Here is a 13,176-nt window from a genome sequence, read left to right as displayed (position 1 = left end):
AGCAATTCTGAAGGAAGAAGGCATCTTGGTTTGGGGACACTTAGGACCAGTTTCTAGCAACCATTAGGAGTGAAGATTATCTGGGAATAAAAAGAACACATACCACTCACCCACATCCCTACCACCAGCTGCTATTAACTGATACTCTGCCAGTGTTGAGGTCATTGTTACTCATGATGTGAATTCCTCACTGAAGATCTCTGCCATTGATAGGTTTGTAGCTCCTGGCTTAAGTCTGGTCATTTCTTTGCATTAGTTCATTGGTTATAATAACTTTTCTCCTAATACAGTGTTTTTGTTTGTTTGTTTGTTTGTTTGGTTGGTTGGTTGGTTGGTTGGTTGGTTCTATGGTTCATTTTTTTTCATGTGAGTTAGGGAAATAGACCAGAGTCTCACACGTGTATAATACCACTGAGCTGCCTCCCCAGCCTAGTTTTTTTCCTAGAGTTTTAGAGCAAGAAATAGGGGCTTTAGAGAGACGAGAGGGAAAGACACTAAAGCACAGCTCCACCATCCATGGCATCATGGGTTCCTTTGGTGCTATCTATGTTGCTTCCATATGGTGCTGGGGATGGACACCAGGGCCCACACAGGGTAAAGCACACACCTTATTCACTGAGTCATCTCTGAGTCATCTCTGAGTCATCTCCTGGGGTTCCTAGTACACTGTGTTTAAACATTATTTATTATGATGTTAAATTCTGTAGTCTATTAGAGACCTTAACTGCTTAGATGATTAAGTCAAAGCCATAGAGAAAAGCTCCATTAGAGCATGAATTGATGAGACATTTAACTGCCAAACTTGGGACCTCTCAGATGCAACACCTTGATTCACAGGGAGGTAAAGTCAGTAAACTCTCCTCTTAGGAGGCCTTTATTGGGTACTGCTTTTGTTGCTAGAGTACATTTTTCTCATCAGACCAGCCGCTTGCCCCCCATACTTATTGTATGACAATCAGAAACAATTAGTGTTAAATGTAGTCTGAATGAAAGACTAACAGGAGTTTTTTCTTGAGAGGCTGTCAAAGACCTGCTGACTTTTTCTTCCTGGATACCTGTTCAGGGTAAATGCTTCTCTGTTTCATGTCTTGAGATGGCTGAGTGCTCATGTAACCCCTATAAAGTAAGCTTTTATGAACTGCTTCCAGAACTTGGCAGAGAAGTGCATAGTTTTCTTCTGGGAAATAAAGTCAACAGTGTCTCTGTTTCTAAGCTCTCTGCCCCCAGGACTTCCTTGGAGTTGAACTGGCCCCTGCAGGTAGTGTGGTCTTTTGGCTGGGAGCTCACTAAGGCTGGTCAGTAGGGAAAAGTACTGTCTTCACTATTCTTTGTCAGGCTGCTAAGTTGTAGGGGGAAAAAAATGTCACTGAAGAAATCAATTGTTTTCTTTTTTTTAACAGAGACTTTTTAAATTTTATTTTAAAGATTTTATTTATTTATGAGAAAGATAGGAGGAGAGAGAAAGAACCAGACATCACTCTGGCACATGTGCTGCCAAGGATCGAACTCAGGACCTTATGCATGAGAGTTGAAAGCTTCATCACTGTGCCACTCTGTTTAGTTGCTACATGTTGTGGTGATTTGTGTGCTGGTCTAGAGTCTTGGGTTGTTCTGACCATGGCAAGACTTTGTATCCTTACTTTAATCTCTAGAAAAATAATTTGGCTTGCTTTACGAATCCAGTAAAGGTTGTGTTGTTCTCCTTTGAAGAAATGTGCCATGGTCTGGGAGGTGGCACAGTGGATAAAGGAGCACTGGATTCTCAAGCATGAATGAGGTCCTGAGTTCAGTGCCCGGCAGCACATGTACCAGAGTGATGTCTGGTTCTTTATCTCTCTCCTATCTTTCTCATGAATAAATAAATTCTTTAAGAAAGAAAAAAAGAAATATGCCTAACATGCTATAGTCAGATGTAAGCATGATTCTTTATAAAGTGCTCGTGCGCTTCTTTTTAAAATTTTTATAGAGGTGGAGAAATTGAGAGGGAAGGAGGAGAGGGAGAGAGAAAGAGGCCTGTGCAGCATTGCCTCACTGCTTGTGAAGCTTCCCCGTGCAGGTGGGGACCAGGGGCCTGCAGCCAGCTCCTTGCACATGGTAATACGTGCTTTCTAACAAGTGTGCCACCACCCAGCCCCCTCTCATATAGCTCTCATATGGTAGACCTTACCATGGAAAAGTTCAACTCTAAGTAGAGAAAATCAGCTAAAGGTGCCAGGTGGTGGCGCACTGGTTAGGTACACATATTGCCATGTACAAGGACCCGGGTTCAAGCCCCTGCTCCCCACCTGCAGGGGGGATTCTTTTTTAAAAAATATTTTGTTTATTTATTAATGAGAAAGATAGAGAGAGAGAGAGGAAGAACCAGACATCACTCTGGTACATGTGCTGCCAGGGATCGAACTCAGGACCTCATGCTTGAGAGTCCAGTGCTTTATCCACTGTGCCACCTCCCGGACCGTGGGAGGGGGAGAAATTCTTCATGAGCAGTGAAGCATGTCTGCAGGTGTCTGTCTTTCTCTCTCCCTCTCTACCTCCCCCTCTTTACCTCCCCCTCCCCACTCAATTTCTCTGTGTCCTATCAAATAAAATAGAAAGAAAGAGAAAAACAAAGAGGTAACAGCAGCAATGGCCACCAGAAGCCATGAATTTATAATGCTGGCACCAGGCCCCAGCGATGACCCTGGTGTGTGTAGAGGTTAGGGAATCAACTCAACTACCCCCACAGAATAAAGTATTAGTTTTATGATTCTGAGTGAAAACTCTGTTGGAGTTTGAAGCAGGAGGACATTTTAAACTTGTAGGAGATGAGGAAGCTGGAGCCTGACTTGATGGAAGGGTAGGAAGTGGGTTGGCAGTGGGGGCAGGGGTCAAGAGAACTGAGGCCATCCCAACATTGCTGGCTAGTTACTGATTAGACAGTGGTCTCTCTAGGGCCTGGCAGGAGGAGGAGGGGGTACAGTGGGAGAAGAGGGTGATCACTTTCCCCTGCCACACTCAGGTCCTTAACCTTTCTGATAGAGTCCAGGAAACTCAGCTAATTCTTATAAGTAATAGTATTTGCAGTGTTGCTGCTAAGTGTTGGTTAGCCAGCACCTCTAACTGGGAAATTACTTTCCAAGCATGCAAACACTAGAGGAATTAAGTAATATGATCATGGGTAAGGGGTAACTTTTGTCTGTGGGAGGTTTTATAATTACTTTGTAGCTGACAACCATTATTTAGCCATTTCCTAGGGCCAAAAGAGCAGTGCTTGGGGGTGGCCATAAAATATGTAAGCTTCATTTTTCTGATTGTCTGCTGTCTTGTTCCTCCCCAGTGCAGGTTATAAATTGAGAAGATATTTTCCTTCCTTCTGCTCAGAGCCTCCTCTCTAAGCTGGCAACCTCTTCCTCACCCTTACTTACCTAGTTTCCTCAGACAGTAGTGGACTAGTCTCTGAACAAGTTTCTGGCTGGTCAGGGTGAACAGCCAATGAAAGGTCTCCCTTACTGTGACATACCCAGAGGCATATGCAAGTAGGACCCATGCTTGCCCTCAGTATAGACAACTCTGCCTCATTTCAGAAGCAGAAACACAGGTGGCTGAGGGGCATTCTCACAGTACAGGGCCTTTCTTCCTTTCTTGATGTCTTATCCCTTTGCTCTAAGGACATTCTGCTTACAAGTGAATCTTGAAAAAGCAGATACAACCGCCAGATTTCTTAGATGCTCTCCGGGATGGCGGGGATGGGGGGAGGATATTACTGTCCAGTACAGAGTTCAGTGTTGTTAAAAATTAAGTGCTGGGAGTCGGGTGGTAGGTAGTGCAGCAGGTTAAGTGCAGGTGGCGCAAAGCACATGGACCAGTGGAAGGATCCCAGCTCTAGCCCCTGGCTCCCCACATGCAGGGGAATCGCTTCACAGGCTTCACTGCAGGTGTCTAACTTTCTCTCCTCCTCTCTGTCTTCCCCTCTTCTCTTTGTCCTATCCAACAACAACAACAACATCAGTAACTACAACAATAAAACAACAAGGGCAAAAAAAGGGAGTAAATAAATAAATAAAACATTAAAAAATAAAGATTTTTGGGCCGGGTGGTGGCACACTTGGATGAGCGCACATGTTACAGTGCACAAGGAACTGGGTTCGAGCCCCTGGTCCCCACCTGCAGGGGGAAAGCTTTGCAAGTGGTGAAGCAGGGCTGCAGGTGTCTCTCTGTCTCTCTCCTCTATCTCCCCCTTCCCTCTAGATTTCTGTCTGTATCCAATAAATAAAATAATTTGAAAAAAAAAAATTTCATTTTAAAAACATTAGGTGCTAAGCAGGGGCCTGGGCAGTGGCATACCCAGCTGAGTGCACACATTACCATGTACAAGGATGCAGGTTCAAGTCCCTTCTCCCCACCTTCAGGGAGGAAGCTTCATGAGGGGTGAAACAGGTCTGCAGATAACTTTCTCACTCCTTTCTATCTCCTCCTTCATCTCAATTCCTCTGTATCCTGTCTAATAAAAGACAGGGAGGGCCGAATGATAGTGCACCAGGTTCAGGGCACATAGTACTAAGTGCAAAGACCCACACCAGGATCCCAGTTCAAGGCCCTGGCTCTCTAACTGTGCAGGGTCACTTCACAAGCGGTGAAACAGGTCTACCGGTGTCTCTCTATCTCCCCTTCCTCTCTCAGTGTCTCTCTGTCTTATCCAGCCAAATGGAAAAAATGGTCTCCAGGAGCAGTGGAATCATAGTGCAGGCACCCAGCACCAGCAATAACCCTGGAGGAAAAAAAAAAAAAAGAAGGAAGAAAAGAGGAGAGAGGGCAAGAGTGAGGGAGAGGGTAAAGGGGCGGGAGGCGGGGATGGATAGCGTAATGGTCATACAAAGAGACTCTCATGCCTGAGGCTCCAAAGTCCCAGGTTCAATCCCCCACACCACCATAAGCCAGAGCTGGGCAGGACTCTGGTAAAAAAAAAAATAAAAGAAAGAAAGAAAGAAGGAAGGAAGGGAGGAAGGGAGGGAAGAAAGGGGGTGGAGAATGGCCTCAGGGGATTTGTTGTGTAGGCGCTGAGCCCCAGCCCTCAGCATTAATCCTGGTGGCATTAAAAAAAAAATTTGTTTTTAAATCAATCATGCGTTAATATAAAAATGTTGCCTCTCTCCCTTTCATGTTTCTGTCAATTAAGAGCTCTGGAGAAGGGCCCCCGGACACACACGCCAGTGAATAAAGCAGTCCATCTGAGCAGCCTCACCTGGCCTAGATTGGGGGGCAGAGATGCTGGGAGCTGCTTCCCCTTTAGGGTGCCATCACCAGCCCCTGGGAAGACTGAGTGGTTTGTCCCTCTCAGTTCACTGTCCTGAGAGAGTTGTCTGACACGAAACTACACTGTCCTCTAATGCAGTTTGTTCAGGACTCCTTTTGTGTAAATATTTCTTGCTTCTAATGGGACTTGCAGAGCTAGCTTTCATTCTCCTGTCAGAACATGCACAGAGTCTACGGCCATACCACCCTGAACACGCCCGATCTCGTCTGATCTCGGAAGCTAAGCAGGGTCGGGCCTGGTTAGTACTTGGATGGGAGAACATGCACAGAGTGGGGGACTGGCCACACGGAAGTTTAGATCTCCTGGAACACGTTTTCTTCCCCATCTGATTATAAGGAGCTTCTCATTAAAGCACTGTTTGGCTCAGTTTTTGTTCTTAGAACCTTTCTTAATTGTATCTTACAGTATCACTTTTTTTCCTCAACATTGTGTCTTTGGCTCCTAAATGTCTGCTTTAGTCTGTGTATTTGTGTATCTGTGTTCTGAGGAGGAGGAGGAAATAGCCCACAAGTTTTCTGTTTTGTTCTTCCTCCACTGTAATACCTAATACTTGAAATGAAAAATTATCCTTTCCACAATTGCTAGGAGAAAATTGTATTAGTTATATATAAATTGCTGGGAAATAGAAAAATGTCTCTCTCTCTCTCTCTTTTTTTTTTTTTTTTTGATAGGACAGAGAGAAATTGAGAGGGGAAGGGAAGCTAGAGAGGGAGAGAGAAATATTAGACACCTGCAGACCTGCCCCACCACTTGTGAGGCGACCCTGCTGCAGGTGGGGAGCCAGGAACTCAAACTGGGATCCTTGCGTAGGTCTTTGTGCTTTGCACTATGTGCTCTTAACCCAGTGTGCCACTTCCCAGCCCCCGCCTTCATTTTTTGTCAGCACTCTACAGTCACCAGAATGTCCAGGAATACTCAGGGCTTATTCTGTGTAGCTGGCATCACAGTGTGCCTGGTGCCTCCCGCCACCACCACTGGCCTCCTTGCTCGGACTTGTTGAGGTGTCTGTCCTCCTTTCCTGCATCCCTCTTGGCATCTCAGTCAAGTTATGGTGCAGCAGGAATTCTAGTAAATTACAGGTCTATCTGAACTGATGTTTAAAGACTTTTCAAAGGCTCATGCCTGCCGAGATTCCATAAACACGTTGCTTCCTTTTGACACACCTAACATCGAGGTTAGTCTTTTCTAGATGTGCACAGTACTTTGACCTGGTCCAGTGATTATAGTGAATGGGGCACTCCTTGAGATACTACCAGAACCTTGCAGAAGATATGAATACTGGAAAAACATATTAACTACCGTGGTTGAAGTTTTATATTTTTTTACCAGACTAGAAATAAAATTTTACAAAATCTTCATTGGATATGAGGAAATATGTTTAGGAAAGAAAATTTATTTAAAGGAGGTAGACATTTTACAGAAAGATTAAGAAACATGCTTTAGCTGCTGAGAAACTGGTTCTGTGCTACACAGATTTCTTAAAATGATAATCATGCCTTATTTAGATTTATAACATTTTTTTAAATCTTCTCTTGCCTCTAGCTCAGCTGTTTCTTCCTGCCATAGCCGGGTGTACCAGAGTCTCGCCAACCTTATCCGTTGGTCTGACCAGGTGATGCTAGAAGGTGTGAATTCAGAAGATAAGGAGATGGTGACCACAGTGAAGGGAGTCATCAAGGCTGTGCTGGATGGAGTGAAGGTACAACGGACATGGGCCTTCCTGCTAGATGGTTGTCCCATAAAGACTTAATATAGTAGGATGAGCGTCTTCCAGTATCTCTGGGGTTGATGTGCTGCTCCATCAGATAGCTTTTCACCTTTCTAGAGGCTGGAGTACTATATTATAGCTAAGGCACTGACCCAGGTTTAAAAACTTTTTTTTCTCCCTATTTAACCATGCTATCAGATTCCTGAAAGTTGCCGCCTTGGATTGATATTCTCCAGAAGCTTGGGAGAGTAGACTCCCTTGGTCAATGGAAAAGCGAGGGAGGGTTTAAGAAGGGAGTGTTATCGTGACAGATGCTCTAGAATGAACTGTATTGTCTGGAGAAGTCCTAGTGGTTCCCCATGACCAGCGCCATTGGCAAAACTGCTACATCTACTGGGACTGTATTTAGTTCAGTTAGAGGGAGGCTTGGTTGGATGGCACCAGAATTTCTTTTGATAAGCCAGCATTGGGCCCACCCTCCATCCCCATCTAAAAAAGTCAGCTAGAGAAACAAACAAATAAACAAACAAATCCTCTGATAACTCCCAGGCTCTCTTCATTCTAAAAGTTATTTGATTCTGCATGATCTATTTTGACCAGTAAGACTAAGGGGTATAGCCCAGAGCAATTATTTTATAGACCTTATGTCATTTCCCAGATTAAGGAGTACAGTCACATACTTTGTTCTTTTATCTCTTTCCTGAAGTTAACAAGGCACAATGTGATGTGGCCTGTGTCACAACTTCACCAGCAGTCAGTAATTCTGCCTCCTCACCACTTCTGCTTGTTCCAGCCAAGTTACTGGAGATGCTATTACTTGAAAATTGTCGGTTTTCAGAGGGCAATAAATAAAGTTTCCTTCTACCATACTGGCTAATGTTCAAAGCAAGTTAAAATGTCCAAAATAGGAGGCTGGGCAGTAGCGTAGCAGGTTTGGTGCACGTGGCGCAAAGCACAAGGACTGGAGTAAGGATCCCGGTTCAAGCCCCCAGCTCCTCACCTGCAGGGGGTCGCTTCATGGGTGGTGAAGCAGGTCTGCAGGTGTCTGTCTTTCTCTCCCCCCCTCTGTCTTCCCGTCCTCTCTCGATTTCTCTCTGTCCTATTCAACAACAACTACATCAATGACAACAGTAATAATAGCAACAACAATGATAAACAACAAGGGCAACAAAAGGGAAAAAACAGCCTCCAGGAGCAGTGGATTCATAGTGCAGGCACCAAGCCCCAGCGATAACCCTGGAGGCAAAAAAAAAAAAAAAAAGTCCAAAATAGAAAAAGATTCCTTTGTGGGATCATTAAAAGCACCACTGACTCATTTGAAATTGTCTTTAAAAAATTTTTTTATTTCTGGTGGTCCAGGAGGTGATGCAGTGGATAAATTATTGGATTCTTAACCATGAGGTCTTGAGTTTGATCCCCAGCAGCACATGTACCAGAGTGATGTCTGGTTCTTTCTCTCCTCCTATCTCTCTCATGAATAAATAAATAAATTCTTTTTTTTAATATTTATTTTATTTATTTATTCCCTTTTGTTGCCCTTGTTGTTTTATTGTTGTAGTTATTGTTGTTGTCGTTGTTGGATAGGACAGAGAGAAATGGAGAGAGGAGGGGAAGACAGAGAGGAGGAGAGAAAGACAGACACCTGCAGACCTGCTTCACCGCCTGTGAAGCGACTCCCCTGCAGGTGGGGAGCCGGGGTTCGAACCAGGATCCTTATGTCGGTCCTTGTGCTTTGCGCCACCTGCGCTTAACCTGCTGCGCTACAGCCCAACTCCCTAAATAAATAAATTCTTAAAAAAAAAAATTCTGGGGGCCAGATGGCAGCGCAGCAGGTTTAGTGCACATGGCACAAAGTGCAAGTACCAATGCAAGGATCCCAGTTCGATCCCCCGGCTCCCCACCTGCAGGGGGGGTTGCTTCATAGGCGGTGAAGCAGGTCTGCTGGTGTCTTTCTCTCCTCCTTTGTCTTCCCCTCCTCTCTCGATTTCTCTCTGTCCTGTTCAACAACAACAGCTATAACAACAGTAACAATAAAAACCACAACAAAAACAACAAAATGGGAAAAAATGGCCTCCCGGAGCAGTGGATTCATAGTGCTGGCACTGAACCTCAGCGATAACCCTGGAGGCAAAAAAAAAAAAAAAAAAAAAATTGCCTAATTTTTCAAATTCAACAAGACAGAGAAAAATCCATAGGTTGAATTTTATTTCATTTATTCAGAAATCTGTGTCTGACAATGTAATACAATGGAAATATAGTCATAATCAAAGTTAGCACAATTCCTGACCTAATGAAATATATAAAGGGGACAGGAACAACAGAAAGTTGTAATCCTGTCAGAACTTGAACTAGTACTAGAGAAAAAATGGCATAATATTACTTGGTGTACCTTGGGTAGCCTTCCATTTTTAGGCTCACAGAAGATTTTTCCAAGAAGGGAGAGAAACAAAGCCTGAAGGATGAGCAGGAATTGGCCTGTGCGAGGGCAAATTTCTTCTAGTTGGAGTCATTTAAGGTAGTAGGATAGGAGCCGCTGTAATAGTTGGTGTGTGTTGTTATGATCTAATGGCAATCACAGCTCACTTTTTTTTTTTAATGTTTTATGTATTTTGGATAGAGACAGAGAACTGAGAGGGAAGGACAAGGAAGGGAGTGAGAGAGGCCTGTAACATTGCTTTACCACTTAGGAAGCTTCCCTCCCTACACATTTGGGTTGGGGGCTTGAACCCAGGTCCTTGTAGACTGTAACATGTGCATGCCACCTCCTGGTGTCCAACCCACAGCTCACATTTACTACTCCAATCATTGTTTATATGACCACTCTCCAATATCAGAATGCTCACCCCCTTCTCGGGTGTGGGAATAGGCCCAAGCACACCAGGCAAGGTTGTTAAAACACACCAGATAGACCTGCCAGATCCCAGGCCTGTGCACTCACATCACACTCAGCTGCCTTTCCCATGATGAGAGAGATTCAGTGTCTTCTTGCCTGCAAGCCAACTGGCTCCCAGCCTCTCCCACCGTCTCCACCAGGCATAGGACACTTTATAATTCCTTGTCCTGGTATATGAGAAAGTCCTAGTTGGCTGGGAGGGACATGATTATAGAAATAAAGTATATTCACATGGATATTGTCATTTCACTTGGAGGAGAAATGCCACATTGCTTTACAGTGACTCATCTTTCAAGTTGTTAAATGGAATATTTTGTTGAAGGATTGAAAATGTGTTTTAAAACAGGATTACTTTGTTTTTGTCTCTGAATGTACAGTGCCATTTATTATTTATACTCCTAAATAAATGTCACGTGCTAGCTTTGTAACCCTGGGCAAGTTTCTTCTTGAGTTCTCAGGTAGGCATCAAAATATTTACCCTGGAGATTTGAAGAAAGAATAAGAGAGTGTGGATAAAGTAGCCTGGTAATTGCTTAGTGCCCAGTATTAGTTTTGAAATGTTTACTTCTAGAACAACTCACACTGACCAATTCTTTATTGTTGTCCTTTTTCATATGATTTTATAAATCTCAGCTGGACTTCTGTTTTCTGACCTGGCCCAGGCTGGTTCTTTACCAGTGGAAGTCTGACCCTTGAAGGAAGAATGACTACCTCTAACCTACTACTGAGTTGTTGAGAGATTAAGCTCTCAAAGTCAGTTAAAGACCCTAGTCTTAAACTCTGAAACCAACACCCCAGTTCTTCCTTAATATTACCGATCACTTTTAAAATAGTTACTTTATTTATTACCTATGGGAAAGAGGTAGTCTTACATGAGGAAGGGAAAGAGGGAAAACAAGCCAGAGCACCACTTGGGTACATGAGGTACCAAGGATCAAACCAGGAAAGGAGCCCCAGGCATGAAAGTCACATTTTTTACCAGTTGAGCCCTTCCTGGGGCCAGGCTGTCGAGCACACGCATCTAAGTTCCCAGTCCCCACTACAAGGGCGAAGCTTCATGATGTAGTGCTGCACATGTCCCTTCCTCCTTCTCCTCCCCCCCCTCATCATCACCATCATCCCCTCTATCCCCTTTCTCAATTACTCTCTGTCCTATTTTAAATAATAATAATCCACCAGGAGTGGTAGGCTTATGTAGGCACCAAGCCCCAGTGATAACCCTGGTGGCAAAAAAAAAAAAAAAAAAAAAAGGCTTTTCCACTTAACTTAAACATCCAACTACTTACCCATTTCCTTGGATTCTTCCCTCTTTGGGATCACACACACACACACACACACACCATGTTCACACCTGACCCTCTCCCCTACCACTACCAGTCTGAGGTACAATCCCCAGCACCACCATAAGCCAGAACTGAGCAGTGTTCTGGTATTAAAAAAAAAAAATGTTTTCCTAAATAAATCAGATAGAAATAGGTTTGACTATGAGAAGATCTAAAATAAAGCTGGTTTTTGAAAGATAAAACTTTTTTTTTTCCAAGAATAAGCCCAGGGGGCCAGGCAGTAGTGCAATGAGTTTAAGCACACATGGCACAAAGCCCAAGTACCAAAGCAAGGATACCAGTTCAAGCCTTCAGCTCCCCACCTGCGGGGGGGTCGCTTCACAAGTGGTGAAGCAGATCTGCAGGTGTCTATCTTTCTCTCCCCCTCTCTGTCTTCCCCTCCTCTCTGCATTTTTCTCTGTCCTATCCAATAGCCACAACAATGATAAACAACAAGGGCAATAAAAGGGAAAAAATAGCCTCCAGGAGCAGTGGATTCATAGTGCAGGCACCAAGCCCCAGCAGTAACCCTGGAGACAAAAAAAAAAAAAAGAATAAGCCCAGGTAGACTAGGGAGATAGCATAATGGTTAATCAAAAGACTTTCATGCCTGAGGCACCAAAGGTCCCAAGTTCAATGCTCAGCATCACCATAAACCAGAGATGAGCAGCCCTCTGGTAAATCAGCAGCAGCAGCAGCCCAGGCACAGGCAAGTGCAGTTTGGGCAGCATGTGGTCTTTTCTCTTGGGTGTGTGCGTACACACACACACACACACACACACACACACACACACACACACACACGAGTACAATTGCTATATCATATGACAACTCTGTTTGATTTTGTGAGAAACTGCCAGACTATTTTTGAAAACACTTGCATCATTTTGCATTCCACCAGCAGTGTGTGAGGTTTCCAGTTTCTCCACATCCTCACCAACATTTACTGTCATCTGTCATTTTTGAGTTTTGATAGTGGGAGAGACGAAGTGTCTGTTTCCGTTTGATTTGCATTTTCCTAATGGCTGATAAATTTGATCATCTTTTTGTGTGTCAATTGATATTTGTGTATCTTCTTTAGAGACATAACTACTCAAATCTTTTTTTTTTATTTCTTTACTAAGGGACTAATGTTTTACATTAGACAGTAAATACAATAGTTTGTACATGTATAATATTTCCCAGTTTTCTACATAACAATACAACCCCCACTAGGTCCTCTGCCATCATGTTCCAGGACCTGATCAATTTTTTTTTTTGGGGGGGGGAACCATAGTACCAACGCTTTCCCCAGTGTAGTAGGGACTGGCCTTTAGCCTGGGTCATGTGCATGACAAGGCCAGGCACCTTCCCGGGTGAGCTGTCTTACCAGCCCTTAATCGGATGATCTCTCCTTTTATACTGTAAGTGATCTTTTTACCTTTCTCTTCAGATCTGTTGATTTCATGAGTGGCAGAGAAAGGAAGGCTCTAGAGTATCATTCTTGAATATGCAAGGCCAGGCATCAAACCCAGGGCCTCCTAAGTACTATTTGGTGAGCCATCTCCAACCACACATTGTTTTACACTTTTTTTAAATTTTCTTTTTAATCTTTATCTGTTGGATAGAGACGGTCAGAAATTGAGAGGGAAGAGGGTGATAGAGAGGGAGAGAGACAGTGAGACACCTGCAGCCCTGCTGCACCACTTGTGAAGCTTTCCCCCTGCAGGTGGGGACCAGGGGCTCGAACCTGGGTCCTTGCGCACCGTGATGTGTGCACTCAACCAGGTGCGCCACTACCTGGCCCTTGTTTTACATTTCTTACTACAAGAATCAGCCATTCTTCTTTTCTTTTCATTTTCTTTTTTTCCACATTAATGAGAAAGAAAACTAGAGCATTACTCTGGCATATTTGACACCAAGAATCAAAACTGTGACCTCATACTTACAAGTCAGGTACTCTACCCACTGAGAACCTCTC

At 43.9% G+C, this 13,176-nt stretch overlaps 1 protein-coding gene across 11 annotated transcripts in view; it reads left to right on the top strand.

Annotated features, from left to right (window-relative positions):
* The window catches only part of RAPGEF1 (Rap guanine nucleotide exchange factor 1), a 147,636-nt gene that overhangs the window by 85,972 nt on the left and 48,488 nt on the right, over nucleotides 1–13,176 (top strand). For all 11 annotated transcript variants that reach the window (XM_060200410.1, XM_060200414.1, XM_060200418.1 and 8 more), the window contains one exon: nucleotides 6,836–6,992. In XM_060200410.1, the coding sequence (XP_060056393.1) occupies nucleotides 6,836–6,992 (157 nt within the window). The remainder of the gene's footprint in view (nucleotides 1–6,835; nucleotides 6,993–13,176) is intronic.

This window comes from Erinaceus europaeus, chromosome 10, assembly GCF_950295315.1.
Source record: "Erinaceus europaeus chromosome 10, mEriEur2.1, whole genome shotgun sequence".
Taxonomy (NCBI): domain Eukaryota; kingdom Metazoa; phylum Chordata; class Mammalia; order Eulipotyphla; family Erinaceidae; genus Erinaceus; species Erinaceus europaeus.
The sequence above is the reverse complement of the archived record's forward strand: the minus strand, read 5'-3'. Positions and strand labels throughout refer to the sequence as shown.